This window comes from Drosophila virilis, chromosome X (assembly GCF_030788295.1).
Source record: "Drosophila virilis strain 15010-1051.87 chromosome X, Dvir_AGI_RSII-ME, whole genome shotgun sequence".
Taxonomy (NCBI): Eukaryota; Metazoa; Arthropoda; class Insecta; order Diptera; family Drosophilidae; genus Drosophila; species Drosophila virilis.
In genome coordinates, this window is record NC_091543.1 from 27,010,971 (window position 1) to 27,031,073 (window position 20,103).

Here is a 20,103-nt window from a genome sequence, read left to right on the forward strand (position 1 = left end):
TGGTATACGCGCTGGCTTGTATAGTAACACATATTTGTTGGCCTTCAAAAAATTGTGTTTAATTAGTTAATTCAACACATAAGGTCCGTAGTCTAAACACAATATGATCTTAACTATACGAGTAAAGATCTGTTGAAGTCCTCTCCCCAAATTGCTACCCGAATAGAGTGAAATAAAAATGCAGTTTGTGTAAAATATGTAAACCATTTAAATAACATTTCTAAGAAATATACAGTAAGTGATGTCAGTGATATTGTGAATATTATTATGGATAACAATGAAAAGCACTTGAAAGAACAAGAGGAAAATATTTTTGACACATCGAGCTGGCTCCGTGGTTCAAATTGTTTGCTTAATATTATGTAATTGGTTATGACGAGCAGCTCGAGTCCATATTTTGCCAAATGCATACCAATTCCTTGCACAATTTGGCTAAACTCGTACTTAACTTAATTGTGTACCTAAATTTTCAAATTACTGGGAACACAATTACTGTGATTTATCTATTGTGAATAGCAATACTTAACAATATACTCATATGTATGTATGTATGCATGTATATATATCGCATGTATATGTATATATGTGTTTATGTTGCGGGCTTGTCATTCATTTATATAAATTGGTCAATGTCAATATATGTATATATATATATCATATATGGTTTATCAGTGGGAGGGCAGCAGGTGGTGGCCAGGGGCAATGATACTTGGGCAGGTATGACTAAGACTTTCAGCCGCGACTACCTATTCTAATATGTAGAAGATCCAGTAGCCAAGATTGAAAGCGCAGAAGCTAATCGGGAATATCAAGCGCGAATACTTGTCAATAATGTTAACGTCTTTGATCTTTGGTAATGTCGCCCTAATGGCAGAGGCGCTCTTTTTAATGGCATGCATAACTCGTGGACGCGTAGAGATTCCTGTTCGAGAAAAAAGAGAGAGAAACAGAGAGAAAGAGAGATCATTAATATGAGAATTAATTTGAGGCCCATTTGTCACACTTACCCCTTTGGCCGCGATGTCGGAGCTGACTGCGACCAGTGCCATAGTTGCGGGTAATACGAAAACTTGGCGGAAACTTGGCCAAGTCCATGGTCTCGGTGCCAATGGAGCCGAGGGTTACATTGTAGTTACCTTTGCGCAACGAAGGTATAGGACTCATGCGTACGTCCTGCAGCTCAATAATATCTTCTGTGGTTGAACACGTTTCGGACTTTTCCAATTTACCTGTGTAAGCAAATGCACAAATCGTGAGAAGTCAGCATTATCCTTGGCTAAAAGCAACAGGAACAGCAACAATAATTCTAAAAAGCACACAATGAGCTCATTTTTGTGCTTCTGTGAATCAGTTTAATCAATGTATCTAAAGTAATTCACCTGGCTTTTATTCACATAACATAATATTAAAGTTTTCTACCCAAGAACAAAAGAGCTAGGGACTTAAAACTGACAAAACTTCACCAATAACTTGCCCTGACTCCATAAAATCGATAAGAATTTTTAACAAAATTTTGGTTTTTGAGCAAAACTCAGAGCTTATAAGAGCTAGAAACACAACATTTTCTATTTCGAAAATATTTCCCACTGAAACTTACTGTCATCTCCAAATACATTAAGGTATATGCAATGGTTGGGCTCATGCTTAAGAGCTGTTTCTGCCCTCAAAGTGTATTGTGATAAACCAAATCATTTTTAAAGAAACCCGGTTTAATATAAGTGAAAGTGATTCTGTTTCAAGACCTTGGATTGTACCACAACATTCTAAGCAACAGAGATAACATGGTGTTACTTTTCCTTAGTTTCTGATGTTCATTCTAACTAACGATAACAGTATGATATTTGGAATTACCTATTTTATGTCGATCACAATCCTTCAGCTTTTTAATCTTCTTTTTGGCCCGCTTGCCCCAATATGTATAATTGACAGCAGCGTATTCCAGGAGAGCCGCAAACACGAACACGAAGCACATCACCAAATAAATGTCAATGGCCTTCACGTAGGAGATGCGGGGCAAGGAGCTGCGTACCCCCGTGCTGATCGTGGTCATGGTCAGCACCGTTGTGATCCCAAGGGCAACTCGTGCGCTCGTCGCCTCGTGATTAATCCAGAATGATACCCAAGATAGCATCACGATCAGTATGCTGGGCAAGTATGTCTGGAACACAAAGTATCCAATATTGCGCTGCAATTTAAAGGAGAGTGACAGCCGTTGATAGACCCCAGTGGCCAGCCGCTCCTTCCTATCGTTTGTCTCATAGCCAATGATCGTAAACTGTGGCAGTTCGGCGTCCTCCACGCCGCGTACCGGTGTTGGCTTCCAGTACATGACCACATCGCTGACCGTGTACCCGTCTAAAAAACAAAACTTGACTTAAATAGCTTGCAACTTGTGAGTGTGAGCATAAGCGGAATAATGTGACCATACATCATATAAGTGAAGGGGTACTGAAAACTTGAAACTTAATTATTTTTATAACTAAAGCTGCATCATAATTAGCAGAAATGAGCCGACGTTCTCCGGAATAGAAATATTTTCAAATAGAGTAATGTTGATATATATTAAAACCAAAATCGTTTTTTTTTTGTGCTCAATTTTCACGCAAATACAAAAAGCAGCTCAAATTGATAATTCGACTGGACAATTGACAAGTGCTGGTGGATTTGAACCATCTTAGACAATTCAGCCAGCAATAATCTAATATATAATATACATAAGATATTATAGGAAATGATTGAACACCAAATAGATTGGTTCGAATTTCAACTTATTGTGTATGGATTAGACAAGAATGGCATGAGCTCTCTATCTGCAAATGAAAGCAAAAAGAAGTCAGGTAAGAATATTGTGTGATTCAGACAGAGAAGAAAAGCTGTAGTTAAAAATTGAAACCGAAAATAGACATATCGCACTCCGGAATAAAACAATCTTTAAGCTACTTAACTTACAGCTCTCAATTTCCACGGTGCAATTCTGCGAGTCCAGTGGGTAATAGTGCAAATCCATCATGCAGGCGAGTGTCGTGGTAAAGCGCATGCCATAGGTAACGGCGCCGTCGCCACCGAGGCGCACCAACTTATTGCGCTCAGTGACATCATGTAGGAAGCTAGTATAACAGATGTAAATATATATATATTAATAAGTATGTAATAAGTATATGCTTATATGCAAGAGCTGTAGCCGCTTGAGCAACCGACTGACCTGTTCTTATCGTTGGCAAAGAATGTGTCTGGGACCCAGATCTTCTCGGCAAAGTCACCAGATAGCGTCAGCACATCGTTGACCCCATCGTCGTCTGCATCGGAATCATAGTACGGTCCGTAGATGTTGAAAGCCAGGCGCTCGTCGCGCCAATACTGATTCAAATACATTGTTATAGTATAGTCCTGTTTAAAATGAAATGCCGTTTACTATATGATTAAAGCACTTTGTAGCAGTATTAAGGCTCACCATATTAACTTCGGAGATCGCATCAAAACTTGCTATAGTCAAATCCATGCCCACGTGTAATGGCTCGCCGCCAAAATTGGGCCGCAGCCGTATATCATAGCCTTGCAATATTTTTGAGATCGTCTGGGTTACATTCTCTAAGCGGCCTGCGAGCATTTCTTTTCGCTTGCATCTGTGCAAGAATATCATATAAAAATACTTGTATTAAATATTTTTTAAATAATTGCTAATTTTCAAAAGTTCTTGTACTAAGTATAAAAATTGATATATTGATTTATGGGCCACAAGCACGGTTTGGTTTTCTCTTTTTCTTGCTTGATGCTTGCAATTCTCAATCTGTTAAAGCTTAGAGAGGGGGAAAAGGTGTTTACAATCCCAGAGTCTGCTGATAATAGAACCAGAATGTTCTTGATTTCGACGCACAGACAAAGTGTTAATCCTTAGTCGATGACTTACCGTACTAATGATAGCTGGGCGCTCAGCACTAACAGCAGCAGGCTGTAACATACGCCCAGGTGGCCAAAACTAGTCATATTGGCAGCGTTAACAGTTGCTGTTGCTATCTCACTGTAATTCTCAACTGGTTGGCATTGTTTCTGCTGGTATTTTCAGTTTGATTCCGGATGGCATTGGCTTCCGTTCGGAGGTGAAACGCTTATTTCTACTTTTGATTACTTAGCGCAGCATTGTTTTAAGCGTTGATTTTATGATGCATATAACTATATATATGTATGTATATATATACAGATATTTTATTATTATGCTATATATATTAAAAAAAAAAACATTTAATCATGTGTCTTTGCAGTAAGCCAGTGTGTATGCATACAATGTTAAATATGTCCTTTAATAATGTCCCATACGCTTACATGGCATATTGTGTGCACGGTATGCGAACAATGTTTATAAGAAAAACTATTCCCCAAGTTAAGGTGCCATTTTCTAATTATATATACACCATGATCTTGATTTAACAATATTGCTATAGTTTTATGTGAATAGTCTAGCCTCAGATATATATGTATCTTGTATACGTTCCCGTAGCCTGCTGAAAACTCTAGAAAGCACACTGGGCTCTTCAAAGCTTCAATTTCTACCTAATGACATAAATATTGACTTCTATATCTGTCACATTCCTTGAATATGTTCGAAAATATGTTCGTAAGTATGCTCGAGTATAAAAATATGTTTTCCCTAATAGCGTATTGTGAGAGCGTCTCATGGCTTTTCCCACATACAATTTTTTGCTCGTTAATGTGGCCCTCATTATTGTTGCTTTACATATGTACATAAATGCATACATATGCATACATATGTATGCATGTATGTGTATGTTTGTATGCACATAATTTTATGCGTTTGCCTTTTGTGTGTTTGACCCATTTTTGTAATGGCAGCTATAGCAAAAAAAAAAAAAAAACAAAAAAAGAAAAAGAAAATGGCAACTGTGCCATACTCTGATTTTCTATTTTTGAGTACATATTTATAGGCGCACGTACACATACGCAACTGTAATAACTGTGTGGGCGTACGTGTGCATTTCGGTTGACGTTGTTCGCATGCATCTGTGTTGCGTTTATTTCATATAATTATAATGCTTCAGTCTACAATTATCCCTGCCAAATGGGAAATGACGCTTTTACGCGAACACCCACACACACACACACACGCAAACACACACGCGCACACATACACATACGCAAACGCAAACGCTTAAAATAGAATTTTTATAAACGAAGAAAATTATCAGGAACAACAGAAATAAAACAAACACGAGTCGGATGACACAGTAGCACGTCGCTCAAGTAACAGTATATCACAGACGACCGTCCAAAACTCGATTTCTCATTCACTTTTTCCCGCTCGCCCTATATCTAAATATGTATCACTGTATCGCATCGCTGCGCGCAACGCGTGTCGTGGGCAGCGTTTGTGTGGAGCGGCTACCGTTGCTAGCTAACGAATGATTACTGTCAGTTACCGTTCGTCTTCGGCTGCTGCAACTCTTGCTCTAATTGATGATGATGATGACGGGGACGGGCATGGGTATGGGGGTGAGGATTGGGATGGGGATGGGGATGGGGATGATGATGAACATGCTTATGTGGGCACACTCGCCAAAGTCCTGGGCCTGCGCATATTACATTCCGGCGACATTCCACTGCCGCCACACGCAACGCTTCATTCAGAATCACGAAATGCCAATGCTCATTTAGGGTTGTCGCCGTTTAGCAGTTGCCTAGCGCCACCTGGTGTGCAGAATACATGCACCCATACCATAAACACCTATAAGCAGCATGCGTTAAACGAAAGTGACAGCTGAACGTCAAGTATTTAAGCACTTCAGGACATCTACGACTTATTGGTATTGACAGCTTGTCATTTTGTTAAACATTTCGATTGTTACATATATGAGAAAAAAAAGAACATCAGTTCTATTTTTATGCCAAATACAGAAGAATAGGGAATATATGCCTACGTACATACATGTGTATGTGCTTATACATTTCTACTGTTATTTTTTTCTTTTTTTGGTCATATATATGCATATATGTATATTTGTGATATCTGCTGTTTGCTTAGTCATTTAATATTTTGTTTTTGCACTTCAGCAGAAGAGCAGAGAGCGGGTAGGGGCAATGCTGGACTTAAATGACCGACCAACCCAATTGATTTGGGCTGCCAGCTGTTTTAAATGGGTTGAGAGTGAAGCGTTCGCTCCCTGTATGAAACTCAATGGCTAAAGCTCTGATGCTGGCCCAGGCCTTTGGGCTGCTGGCAAAAGCTGCCCATGGACCAGAGCGAGCTTTGGCAAAAACAAAAACAAAAATCGGAAAGCTTTGTGAGTATACGCAAGCATAAGACAAGGACGAGGCTACAGCAACAGCAGCGATTACAGTTACCATTCCATTGTTTTACGCAATCTGCGTGCGCGTGTGTGTATGTGTGGGAACATTGAGCGCAAATGCTGTCAGTGTATTAGTGAGCTGCGCTCGCCCATTCAGAAGGCCCATTGAAAACGTTTGTCTTCGCTGTGTTTGCGCTCAGCTATCACCAAGCGAAAGCTTTTCCCTGCCCACACACTCTCACAGAAAAGCACACACGGACACACGCACACACAGATTGTGTGGGACAGTCGGCTCAGCTGCGAATTGGGAGCAGAACGCCGACTGCTGCTGCTGCGAATCTCTGGTTATTTCACATTTTTCGTAGTACGGAGCACGGAAGCAGACGTTCCAAGCATTGAGCTGACGCACGTAAATCACGCTTCAACCACAACAGCAGCAACAACAGCAACAATAGCAACAGCAACAACAACAACAACAACAACAATAACAACAACAGCAACAAATTATATGAAACTTCAGCAAAAAATTGGCCAAACAGTACAAATACAGGAAATTTTTCCATTTTATTTTATTTTTTTTTAACTGTGTGCGTGCAATACAAACGGAACGGATCAACAGAATCATTAGCTCAGAGCACATATGTACACACATAATGTGCTAGGAAGTTGTGCGACGAAAACGACAACGACAACAACAATAACAACAACAAAGCAACAACAAAAGCAACAACAACATCAACAACGACAACGACTGTAGCTGCCTTCATAGGGCGAAGGGTATAAAGCAAAATATAATTGCAAAATACGCGTAAAAATTAGTTAACCAAACGGCTTTAATCTAAAATACATAATATATATATGTATCTACATACATTGTGCAGTGCGTAGATGTGAGTGAATGCGCATGCTCTACATAATATTTTATTTAGTGCAGCGATAGCAAACATTAAATCGTGCTCAAATTCTATTCTAACAAAATAGATTTTTTTTTATATTCTTACATTTTTACATAAAGTCAATCACAATGCTTAGTTGGAGCGAATACTTTTCATATGTCCAGAAGTCTGTGGGCCGTAGGTGATGCTGCTGTCCCTGTAGACTTTCAGAGTGGGTGTTTCCCACGCCGGAACATACACATACACGCATCCAATACTAACACAAACAGACTCGCATACACACCCACACACCCACACATCCACACGCACACATACACGCCCACATATACTCGCTCATAAAGTAGCTTCATCTAAGCAAGTGGTCACAGCATCAGCTAAAGGCCACAACAAATATCAATAGCTAATTAATGTTTGACATACAAACTAGATAATACGATAATTGCAAGGCTCATAATATGATTTGCATAGCTTAATCAAATATTGGTCAACCAATTGCCTGCGCCTCAAGGTATGCTGCAAAGCACTCGCAACAGGCATTTTTCCAAAAAGAGCAAATCAGGAAATACTGAAAATCGGCACAATAATGAATGCCAATGATTGATGAATGTGTGTAACTATGAACAAATAGCACACTAGAAGAGGCTGACGAATATGAAATGACTTTTTGAAGGCAACTAACTATGCAAATCGAATATCAACTTAAATCTGAGAAACAGTTAACACAGTTAAGTTTTCGAAAATCTTAAAATCTAGATATGTAAATACCCATGCATATATATGTTTTGCACGTATTGGTACTACTTGCATATAGATATTCAACAGTTTAGAGTTTATATTTAACATATATAAAAAAAATGCAACGCTGCAACTAATTAGGTATTATATATAGTATATAAGCATGTACTCAAAATGCATGCACATACACATACATGAGAAGAGATAATAAAATGCGACGAAATCATGCTTATCGATTAGCAGCGTAAGCACGTTCGACGGATCTCAACTATAGTCATAAATAAATAGTAGCAGAAATAATACTAAAAAGCTAAGCCGCAACAAAATGCAAATAGTTGCAAATGTGTAACAAGTGAAATGTTATATTGAACAGAGTCCGAGGCATTAGAGCTGACAAATGTTCTATGCAAATAGCGTTTACTTTAAAACGCCCAAAAACAATAGCAACAACAACAACCACGCCAACTACAACAACAACACTGACAGTATTAACGTTTGGAACAACAAAAACAGCAATCGTAAAAAGTGAAGTGTGTACATATGTGTAGGCAACGAATTGGCTTGCCAGCGTATACCGATGTACATAACTATGTATGCTTCTGTACATATGTATGTACATACGGTATTGTGAATGTGACACCTACGCAACGCGAAGCGCATTAAAGTGCGAACAGCAGAAGCCGCCAACACAGCAGCCGCCCAACTCCAATCAGAAGCACGTCACACGCACGCGCAATAAAACCAATAGAACAAAAAGAGACAACAACAGACAGCCAACCAGCCGCAGCAGCCGCAGGAGCCGCAGCAGCCGCGGCAGCAGCAGCCGCAACAGTAGCTGTCGCAGCCGCCGAGGGAGCAGCAGCAGCATCAGCCGTACATCTTAACAAGCGCCAGTGTTGCGTGCGTGCGTGCGTGCGTGCCAGTGTGCCAGCGCGCCAGTGTGTGCGTGAGCGTGTGCGTGCGTTCGTGCGCGTTGGCAATGTATTTGCTAGCCTTGCCGTTTTGCCCTTTGGTGTGCCTGCTATGCTTGTGTAAGTATCTTATCTCTGTCACGTACACACTATACACCCACACACACACACACACACACAGCTACTTACATTGTACATGTATATGCATTTGCGTACTTATCAATGAAAATTGGCATTAGCATTAGCATTAGAAAATTCTCTAGAGCCTTGGTACAAATTTTAAACGATTAGCCAACACTAAGGGCTAACAACAAGAGTAAACATAGATGGCAACCCTTTAAAAAGCTTTTAACTACTTTGCAACAGACTATAATGATGTACAACATTTTTTTAATTAAATTCTTATATGCTAGATTAAAATCCTAATGGAGACTTCAATTGTCCACTTCCGTTTTATTTTCCTCCAATTAGCTTGACCTTCGTTTTCAGCTATATTTAGTATGTGTGTGTTGTGTATATGTTTGTACTCCTATATGTATACCACCTGTTAATTTATTAGCCCACGCACATCTACATAAATGTATCTGCAGATTTTTCGCAGCTGAAACTATTGCGCTAATGTTAGTTAGAATGTTGTAGATATAAAAATATTATTTAATTTTCTACAAATAAAATTAGTAAATTTAATTAATATTAATGAAATATTTTAAAACCGTGTCTACCAAGAGAGAAAAGTAATTTCCTAGAAAGCAAAAGTCTAAAGTAAAGGAATTAATTTATGAGCAAAAGTATAGCATACTTTTAAGCGCATATAGGAAATAAGTCAAAAAGTATTCAGCGCAGCTTCATTTGAATTATTTGAAATCATATCGGGTCTATCATATAAACAGCATATGTACATAACATCTAAGCACATATACATTTACATTATAAAAACATTGCAGGTTTGGGATTTGGCAATTTGACTTACGGACTTGGGGAACAATATGAGCGTGGCATAAGCAACCGCGCTGGCGGTCCAGAAAATACCCAAGAGCGTCCTCAGAACTGGTATCAATCGGCTCATCCACGAACTGCGAACGGAAATGGACACGGTGTGCATGAGGAAGAGTTGGCCGATGAGCTGCTGCATAAGGAAGATGATCACGACTATCTCTCCGTATCCGACTATCCACCACATCAGGACCACGAGCATGAACACGAGCATGGACATGAGCACGATCCTGAGCATGATCATGAACATGATCATGAACATGATCATGATCATGGGCTTGACAACATTGATGAACATTTGGAGGACAATGAGGATAGTGACAAATTGTATGGACACGTATTTACCAAGGAACCAATGATGCCCCACAAGCACAACGTCATGACGGGCTCAGGGACTACCAGCACCGGCGATACCCCAAAGTTCCGTAACGTAGGTGCACAGGGCGGACGGGGCGATATGTATGTGGTGCGTGAGTCGGATAGACAGGCCAATACACGTGGTCGCGATGGTTTTGTCGCCGGCGCCAGTAACAAGCAGAAGGGCTTTCGGCCATTCGCCAACCGGGTTGTTGTCCACGATGATCCCCGACAACTGGGCCAGCCCGGCGATGGCTTCAGCGCACCGCCGTCCACTGGCTGCCACAATAGCTGCGAGGAGTTGCAGTGGCAGTGCAGCAATTGTCAGTGCATCGAATCAATTGGCCGTTGCAATCGCGAGGTGCAGTGCACCGATGGCTCCGACGAGTTCGATTGCGACAATATGGATGACATGATGTCCAAGCTGCAAAAGCAATGCGAGCAGAGCGGACTGCATGTCATGTGCCCGAAGACCTATCGCTGCATCAATAAGGACTGGCTCTGCGACGGTGATGACGACTGCGGCGATTACTCGGATGAGACGCACTGTGGCGCGCGAACCAACTGCACGGAGGATCAATTTGAGTGCCAGAACGGCTTCTGCATTCCGCGGCAATGGCTATGCGATGGTGAAAACGATTGCAAGGATTTTTCGGACGAGGTGCACTGCAATCGCAGCAGCTGCACCGATGAGCATTTCACCTGCAACGATGGCTACTGCATTTCCCTGGCCTTTCGCTGTGACGGCGAACGCGACTGCGATGACAATTCGGACGAGCTGAAGTGCCCGGCCGTGATCAACAGCTGCCCGGAGGGTGAGTTTAAGTGCCGTGGTGGTCTCGGCGGAGCCGGTGGACCCAGCGGCCAATGCATACTGAATCGCTTTCGCTGCGACGGCGACAATGATTGCGGCGACTGGAGCGACGAGGAGAATTGCCAACAGAAGCCATCGCAATGCACATCCGGCGAATACAAGTGTGCGGATGGCACGTGCATTCCCAAGCGTTGGAAGTGCGACAAGGAGCAGGACTGTGACGGCGGCGAGGATGAGAACGATTGCGGCAATATGAGTCCAGAGCATCCACCGACCTGCGGTCCCGACGAGTTCACCTGTCACAATGGCCGTTGTATTTTGGTAAGTTCAAATTTGGCAAACAAATTGATCGATCACTTATTTGTTATCGATCGTAATCGAAGGTTGTCATTGGTGTTTCACTATCGATAGTTCGTTAAATGTGATTCAGAGCATAAATTACATTTCATGCTCTGTTCAGGTCGTGAAAGCGGATATATTGGCTTTTGTGCAATGTTCGTCCGTCTTTGCCAACAAACGTATTTTTTTCCCAAATAAATAGTTTTCTTTTTATCGATTATATCGCTTTTGTTGTGGCAGGCTATGAGCCGATAGGAGGTAGTTTCTTCGGTTAATGGGACTGCGAGCTCGAACCCACCAGAACACATATTTTCATCTTTCTCAGTAATACTAATTTTTTATTGACTTTTTTGAGGAAGTCATTAGAATTGAAAATAACATTGAATTGAATGCGAATAGAATCTTAACATTAATTCCTTACAGCGTACCTGGCTCTGCGATGGCTATCCGGATTGCTCATCAGCGGAGGACGAGGTGGACTGTCATTTGCTGTGCGATCCCGGCCAATTTCTTTGCCCGGCCAAGAAGAACATCACCAACCTAAAGTGAGCTCAAATCGATTACATGCATGCCATACAATACGAAATGTCCTAAATGCTTTGCAGAATTTGCGTACACCAGAAACATGTCTGCGATGGCCAAAACGATTGTCCACTCGGCGAGGATGAAGTCAACTGTCCCGTAGAGCAACAATGTCCCGAGCCAAGGCAGTGCGAGCAGCTGTGCATCAAATCGGCTCGAGGACGAGATGAATGCGCCTGTCGTTTGGGTTATCTAATGAATGCGAATAAGCGCAAGTAGGTGTTGTCTCTCTCTCTCTCTCTCTCTCTTCTTCTCTCTCTATCTCTCTCTAAGCCCGTTTCCAAGTATATATGCCCAAGTCTATCTGATCATCTATGAGTCTTGCGAACGGTTCTCTACGCTTAAAAGTTATTTAAAAAAAAAAAACCCGATCGTTTTTTATTTCTGGCACAGCTGCACGGACATCGACGAATGCCAATATCTGACAAGTCCCGTCTGCTCACAGAAGTGCCACAACACATTGGGCTCGTTCGTGTGCTCCTGTGAGATGGGCTATATATTGCGGCCAGACTTGCGCACCTGCAAGGCGCTGGGCGGGGCGATGACGCTGCTCGTGGCCAACCGATGGGATATACGGCGCGTGACGCTGAGCAACAATCGTTATATGGCCATAGTAAAGGGGCTACACAATGCAATTGCCTTGGACTTTCATTATCGCAAGGGTCTTATGTTCTGGTCCGATGTCTCTACCGATGTAATCAAAATGGTATACATCAACGGAACACGGGTGCGTGATGTTATCAAGTGGGGTTTGGAGTCGCCGGGAGGTATTGCCGTCGATTGGGTGCACGATCTTTTGTTTTGGACAGACTCGGGCACTCGGCGCGTTGAGGTCTCAAATTTTCAGGGTAATTTGCGTACGGTAATTGCTTCAAGCGATTTGGATAAGCCGCGTGCCATTGTCATACATCCGGGCGAGGCCCTGGCATTCTGGAGCGACTGGGGTCCTAATCCGAAGATTGAACGCGCCCACATGGATGGCTCGCAGCGACAAGTGATTATTTCGAAAGGTGTCACCTGGCCCAATGGCCTGGCCATCGATTATCCCAATAGCAAAATATATTGGGCCGATGCCAAGCAGCATGCCATCGAGTGCTCCAACCTGGATGGCAGCGAGCGCAACAAGGTGCTTAGCACACATCTACCTCATCCGTTTGCTCTAACCATCTTTGAGGATACCATGTACTGGACCGACTGGAACACAAAGACTGTCTCGGCTGCAAACAAGATAACCGGAAAAGGCTTTCGATCGGTGCACGAGAACTTTCACTTCCCCATGGACATACACGCCTACCATCCGGCACGGCAGCCGGACTATCAGGATCGTTGCCAGAAGGACAGACGTGGCCTGCGCGGCGGCTGCTCCCATTTGTGTCTGCCAAACAAGACATCCCGCCGCTGCGGCTGTCCCATCGGGCTCTCGCTAAAGGACGACGGCAAGACCTGCAAGAGCGCACCAGACAAGCTTGTGCTAGTCGCGCGGCGCAAGGACATTCGCCTGCGCCAGCTAAACAGCAAACCCTCCGGTCCGAACGAGGTCGACATGATTGTGCCCCTGGATAACCTTAAGCATGCAGTTGCTCTGGACTGGTGCAGCGAAACCGATTTCATCTACTGGACCGACGTGGAGCGTAGCTCCATCAATAAGGCCCATCTAAATGGCAGCTATCAGCAGCGCGTCGTGCACTCGAATTTAGTTTCGCCCGTTGGCCTGGCACTCGACTGGATCACCGATAAGCTGTACTGGACGGATCCCTCAACGAATCGCATCGAAGTGGCCACCACAAATGGCAAAATGCGCACGCTGCTTGTCTGGGAAAAATTGGATAAGCCACGCGATATTGTTGTCAATCCGATAGGTAAGCATTATGGAGAACAGATGAAAAAGGTGACAAAATTGCACGGCCATTGTCGGTTATCGGGTTCTTTTGTAGATGATAATTCAGTGCCAAAAGCACTTTCTCTAAAAAACAGTTTGAGAGTAACTCCCGATTTCATGAAAGATTTCAAGAAACTTAGGAACCACCCCCAGTTTTGCTAGTCTTAGCTTGGGCACAGTTTATGGCACATTCTAATTTTCCTTTCTTTGAAATAGATGGTCTTATGTTCTGGTCGGACTGGGGTGAAGAGGCAATGATCGAGCGAGCCAATATGGACGGTGCCAGTCGTGTCATAATAGCGTCTAAAAAACTCATTTGGCCCAATGGACTCGCCATCGATTATGATCAACACAAACTGTACTTTGTCGACGGCGGCACCAAAACCCTGGAGAACATGAACTTTGATGGCAGTAGCCGCAAGGTTATTATCAGTAAGTAGCGAAGCCCTATTCCAGCTTTAAATGATCCGCATTAATGGCTTGCCATGCAGATGGACTGGGCCATCCTTTTGGACTGGATGTGAGCGGTGGTCGTGTGTACTGGACCGATTGGGATACCAAATCGGCGATGAGTGCCGATAAAATGACGGGCAAGAGCGTCGCCACTGTTATCGCAAACACCAGTGACCTAATGGATATACGGGTCTTCCATCGGATGCGCCGGCGGGTTTACAACGCGTGTGACAAGCAGAATGGCGGCTGTTCCCACCTTTGTCTCCTAAATCCAACTAGCTTCACGTGCGCCTGTGCCGTTGGGGTGCAGCTAAGGGAAGATGGTCGTACGTGCTCGGAGGGGCCTTCTAAATATATTCTCTTTGCCCATCGCATCGATATCAGGCAAATCTCTTTAGACTTTGACCATCTAATCGATGTGGTACTCCCATTGCCGCCGATCTCCAATGCAGTTGCTCTCGATGTTGACCAGAAGACGGGCTATATTTTCTGGTCAGACACCATTGAGAATGTCATCATGAGCTCCAGTCCAGATGGCTTGCATGTGCATAAGGTGATCGGCGAAAGCCTGGAGAATCCGGACGGACTAGTTGTCGACTCCATTGGACGCGCAATCTATTGGGCCGACGCAGGTCGTCACACAATTGAAGTGGCCACCCTTGAGGGCAACCATCGACATGTCATTGCGTATAAGGATCTGGAATCACCGCGTGGATTGGCCCTCGACTATGAAGCTGGTCTACTCTTTTGGACCGACTGGGGACACTATCGGAAAATCGAGCGTTCACACCTGGACGGCAACGAGCGCTCTCGCATTGTGACCGCCAATTTGGGCTGGCCAAACGGGCTCTCACTGGATCTGAAGAGCAAACGCATCTACTGGGTGGATGCGCGCCTAAAGACCATAGATTCATGTGACTACACGGGCAACCAACGCAAGTTGATCATGTCATCTCTACACCATCCCTATGCACTGGCACTCACCGAGGACTTCATCTATTGGACCGACTGGAAGTCCAAGGCCCTGCACATGGCTGATCGACGCAACACAAGCGCCAAGCGCGACGTCATGACCAACATTGATGGGTTAATGGACATTAAAGTGATTGTTAAGCATCAACTGATGACGGAGAATGTTTGCGGTCACAACAACGGCGGCTGCTCACATCTCTGCCTGCGCAATCCTGCGGGCTTCACATGCCAGTGCCCCACTGGACTCAGGTTGCGCGAGAATAGTACAACGGAATGCCAAAATTTGCCAGACGTAAGTTATATCTACTATCACATGTATAATAGTTTGCCCTGACTGACTGACCTAATGGTGCGAATCAAACGTTGAACGAAAAATGTTCCTAGAATCAGTTATCAAAAATTGTGCCAAGCTGCGAGTGGAATTCATCAAAGCCGCACCAATCAGCATGCGTTAGTCAATCACTCAGGATATATATAAATATATATTTTTCCCGGGACATGGCTTATATTCTTTACCTCTTCCATGCAGGATTATCTACTGATTGCGCTGCGCTCGGGCATCGGCATGATCTCTTTGAATAGTGGGGACTACATGGACGTGGTGCTGCCTATCAATGGAGTTCACGGAGCAGTTGTCCTGGACTATCACTATCGCAACAATTGGCTCTTCTTCGCTGATGTCAATCTGGACGTCATTCGCCGCGTGAATCTGCTTAATTTCACCGACAGCAAGGTGGTGGTCAGCACCGAGCTGCTTACTCCGAATGGCATTGCAGTTGACTGGATTGCCGATAATCTCTATTGGTCGGACACGGATCGCAAGCTGATTGAAGTGGCGCGCCTCGATGGCAGCTGCCGCAAGAAGCTCATCACTGACGATTTGGGCGATCCGCGCTCTCTTATCGTGCATCCATCCAAGGCGTATGTGATAGTCAGCTTTTCATTAGATATTGCTAAGGCTCATTTATTTCATCTCTCGCCGCTGCAGCTATCTTTTCTGGTCGGACTGGAACTCACCGTCGAAAATCGAACGCAGTATTTTGGATGGCTCAAATCGCACAGCGATTGTGACATCTGGCATTGGTTTTCCCACGGGCCTGACCATCGATTTTACGTAAGTTTCATGGCATGGGTGCACTCCTATAAAGTTCATGACTTATTAACAATTTGATGACCTCCGACAGCAATCGACGTTTGCTTTGGGCCGATGCGCTTGAGGACAATATTGGCCAGGTGGATTTCAATGGAAAACGCCGTCAGACTATTGTGCCGTATGCCCCACACCCATTCGGCCTGACCATGGTAAGCGAAACTTGCCCTTCCAACCCTTTTTTATAAACTGAACCCACTCAATAAGTATTAAAATGGTATATTTTGTGAAAATGTAACATATGCAATATATGGAAGACGACTTGCTGAGTCGATCCAGTCAGGCCCCTCTGTTCACCCATCATTATTTTGAGACTTTGTTTTGCAATCAGCCTGAAATTTGAAATTTGATATGTTCTTTGTTGTGCACAGATTAAAAATATGCCAATTTTTTCTAATTGAAAAAAGTACCTCATACACACGCCTCTGGCATATTGAAGCCCTAAAAATTCCATTAAGGTCGAGCTTTGAGCACCGACCGTGTTAGAGGCTGGCTTAAATATTTGCAACGGCAGCTTGACGTTGAGCACAACAAGCTCGGGCAATCCCGACTTGAACGCTCCAATTGTTGTCACATAAACATGCATTCTTTCAGTTCGAGAGCAACATATACTGGACCGATTGGTACAACAAGTCCGTGTACCGCTCACAGCGGGTACCACGCATGGGCTATAGCTATCCATTCGAAGTGCGCGACGCTCTGAGTGGTGCGCTGGACATACGCGCCGTCTCGCTACAGCGCCAGGCAAAGAGCTGGAATCAGTGCGCCCAGGATAATGGGGGCTGTTCGCATCTGTGCTTCTACCGTGCCGTCGATTATGTGTGCGCCTGTCCGGATCGAATGGAGAGCGATAGACGCGCATGTTCTACCACGCCCAAAGAGATGGTCCAGGCACGCCTCGAGAGCGATCAACCCGATTACTCGGACGAGCTGACAGATGACACCGGATCAACTGAGAACCAGAATAACAATAACCAGCTCGACGATGACATCAAGAACAAGGAGAACAGCGAGCGCGAGTTCTTTGTGCTCGTAGCGCTCGGCGTTGTCATTGTGATGGTCATCATCATAATGCTCGTCATATTCAGTAGGTCTCCTATTGCTTTTTATCTATGGATCGCATAATAATACTCCGTTTCACTTAACAGTGCTTGCTTTTAATACAAATCGCAAAAAGGCGAAGCGCAACTCACGAGGATCCAGCCGCTCAGTACTGACCTTCTCCAATCCTAACTATAACGTGGACGGCACACCTATGGAGCCTAAGACAAACATCTGGAAACGTTTCAAATATGACAAATCGCACGTAAGTTGTTCTTGAGACTGCTTTATTGGTTTTATGACAAGAATCACACCGGTTCCAACTCGAAAGTCCTATACGTTTATCCCTTTGAACCGAACCTCAAAAGAAACCTATCCAAATGCTCGAATTTCTGCATATATGTGCACATATTTTTTGGGTTTATTGCGCCAAAATCGGAGCTCGTAGATGTGAAAATTTTATTTCGAACCGTAAACCTCTCCGTATTTTCTCCCATATTATACAATATGCATATATATATATTTGTATAATACGTGTTGCAGGAACGCACCGGAGTGTACGAGGAGCGCAGTCTAACCACGGAAACTGCCTCGTCCAGCCTGTTTGTGCCAACGCCCTCCCCGATGGCTTCGCCGTCGACAAAGACTATGCAACTGACAACGCTCTCGACTATCACATAAACTGAAAAGACGTAACATAACTCAGAGAAACATTAAGATCATTAAAAAAAAAACATCCCTACATAATTACTAATACCATTTTGTTACTATGAGAATGAGATATTGATGACTAAGATGATCAAGATGATGATGATGATGATAATGATAATGATAATGGTGATGAAACTGATGGATGATGATGTATGTATAGAGCTGAGGAACTGATCTGCTCAGATTCTTTGGCTATTATTGGGTTAGGTGTTATGCTTTGGAAAAGGCATGTATAAGTAAATACTTATAGATGATCTGCCTAACTGGCTGTGTAATATTATTGAAGCTAAGTAAAGACATAAGGCCTGTTACAGACGTCGATTTTGATATATACCCTTATTCAATTCTATTTTGAGAGTCAACTATTTATGCCGTGATTATGCTTGCCCAAAACCAAATATAGATGATATGTATGTATGTATGGTAGTCGAAATCCTTTCAGTACCAGTATGTTATATGTTAGAGCATGATATATATTTCGATTGATACTATATGCACTTATATCTCTATCTGTAATGCATACATAACCTCTCAAAAAGTGTGTACACAATCACATCTGTAAATATACTGAACGGAAAGAAGTTTTTTTTTTTTTGTAAAGAATAATATACAAGTAGGTCATACAGCTTAATGGGACCGAGTTTTGTAGGGCGACAAGAGGAGAAGAGAACAGCTAGTGTGTGAATGGAGCAGAGCTATATAAGAAAATGTGTTTCAGTATAGTACTTTATTTAGTGGTTCCTCTTTTATTTTAAACATTAGTCTGGGAGTTATTCAAGAGCTATTTGTTCCAAATGAAAATTAAGTAAATTTCAGTTTAAAAAAAATATTTAATAAGCAGCAAGTACAAGTTTTTCTTTGGGTAACATGTGCTGCTATCCCGCTCTAAGCCATGTAATTTCATAGTTAGTCCAGATCCAAAAAAAAAAAAAAAAAAAAAACTAAAACCAAACTCAAATGTGAACTTTCAAAGATTTGCATTGTTTCCCTGTAGTTTTCATTCTTTTTCATTCCTTTCCAATACTGGTTAAACTGGATTCGTACCAAAAATCGACTAAATGAGAGGCGGGTGGAAATTTGTATAAAATGAAAGTTTGCAACACAGTTGCAACAATGAATTGTAAATGTTAGTAGTACGCAAGCAAGTATTATCACGTTATAAATGTGACTTAAATCGTTAAAAATCGTCTGGGCAACAAATTGTAATATAATTCACACTTTGGTTTGCTTAAATAACAAAAAAAAAATCTGTAGATACACAAATATATCTACAAATATGTAATTGCTTTATGTTTAAGGCCTTTCATACGCCATTCAATTGATTTATATATATTTATGTATATGTGGAAATTTATTATTTGTATGCGCCTTCATAATATGATTAGAGTTCGAAAACATTTTTGTTTCGTATATTTTGTATTTCTTCAGTTTTAACTCCCTGCGAGTGTTGGCCGACCGATTCACCGTGCAATAATGACAAAATTTCACCCATAGCTAAACCACAAAAATTGGCAGAGAGTAAACTAGTACAAATGTGTGTACATATACTTATGACAGTCAGTGTTGCCAATACAAATGAGAAAGTCAACATAATATAATATTTTTAACAAATGATTGCCTTTATAAAAGCCACAAGAAAATCAAAAATTACAACTGATTTAAAAAACGAAAAAAAAACACACACACACACTTTCGAATGTTTATATTTTACTGTTAACATTTTATGTTCTGCTGGCACTAAAATTTATATTTTTAGTATTCTGAATACAAAAATATGAAAATGGCGACACTGAAACTATGAGCAAACAAGAAAACAAAAACAAGAAAACAAAAACAAAAAAACAAAAACAAGAAAACAAAAACAACAAAAAAAAAACAAAAGCAAGAAAAAACTCAACAAATACTATACAAACTGGTTTTAATCTTCCAATGTTCATGCATATGGAATTTTTCAACACTAGCAATCGCGAT

General features: G+C 42.4%; 2 protein-coding genes across 5 annotated transcripts; one reads left to right on the forward strand and one right to left on the reverse strand.

Moving 5' to 3' along the window:
- Positions 1 to 210: 210 nt before the first annotated feature.
- On the reverse strand, positions 211 to 5,417 carry Lcch3 (Ligand-gated chloride channel homolog 3). Of its 2 annotated transcripts, none has more exons than XM_002055084.4 (8): positions 5,224 to 5,417; positions 3,908 to 4,170; positions 3,452 to 3,623; positions 3,203 to 3,387; positions 2,950 to 3,107; positions 1,852 to 2,355; positions 1,008 to 1,229; positions 211 to 922 (listed from the first exon to the last, which is right to left on the reverse strand). In XM_002055084.4, exons 2-8 carry the CDS (start codon positions 3,982 to 3,984, stop codon positions 747 to 749), a joined length of 1,494 nt encoding a protein of 497 aa, XP_002055120.1. In that variant the 5' UTR covers positions 3,985 to 4,170; positions 5,224 to 5,417; the 3' UTR covers positions 211 to 746. The 2 variants fall into 2 exon arrangements, with proteins under 2 accessions (XP_002055120.1, XP_032295897.1); XM_032440006.2 differs by having other exon boundaries at positions 4,984 to 5,417.
- A 1,235-nt stretch (positions 5,418 to 6,652) lies between these two features.
- Positions 6,653 to 20,013, forward strand: Lrp4 (LDL receptor related protein 4). Of its 3 annotated transcripts, none has more exons than XM_002055083.4 (14): positions 6,653 to 7,189; positions 8,174 to 8,961; positions 9,786 to 11,326; positions 11,768 to 11,889; positions 11,950 to 12,141; positions 12,320 to 13,785; positions 14,022 to 14,237; positions 14,297 to 15,522; positions 15,760 to 16,151; positions 16,219 to 16,344; positions 16,415 to 16,532; positions 16,975 to 17,467; positions 17,529 to 17,686; positions 17,965 to 20,013. In XM_002055083.4, exons 2-14 carry the CDS (start codon positions 8,910 to 8,912, stop codon positions 18,100 to 18,102), a joined length of 6,240 nt encoding a protein of 2,079 aa, XP_002055119.3. In that variant the 5' UTR covers positions 6,653 to 7,189; positions 8,174 to 8,909; the 3' UTR covers positions 18,103 to 20,013. The 3 variants fall into 3 exon arrangements, with proteins under 3 accessions (XP_002055119.3, XP_032295769.1, XP_032295770.1); XM_032439878.2 differs by having other exon boundaries at positions 6,653 to 7,076; positions 8,171 to 8,961; XM_032439879.2 differs by having other exon boundaries at positions 6,653 to 7,076.
- The last annotated feature ends 90 nt before the right edge of the window (positions 20,014 to 20,103 follow it).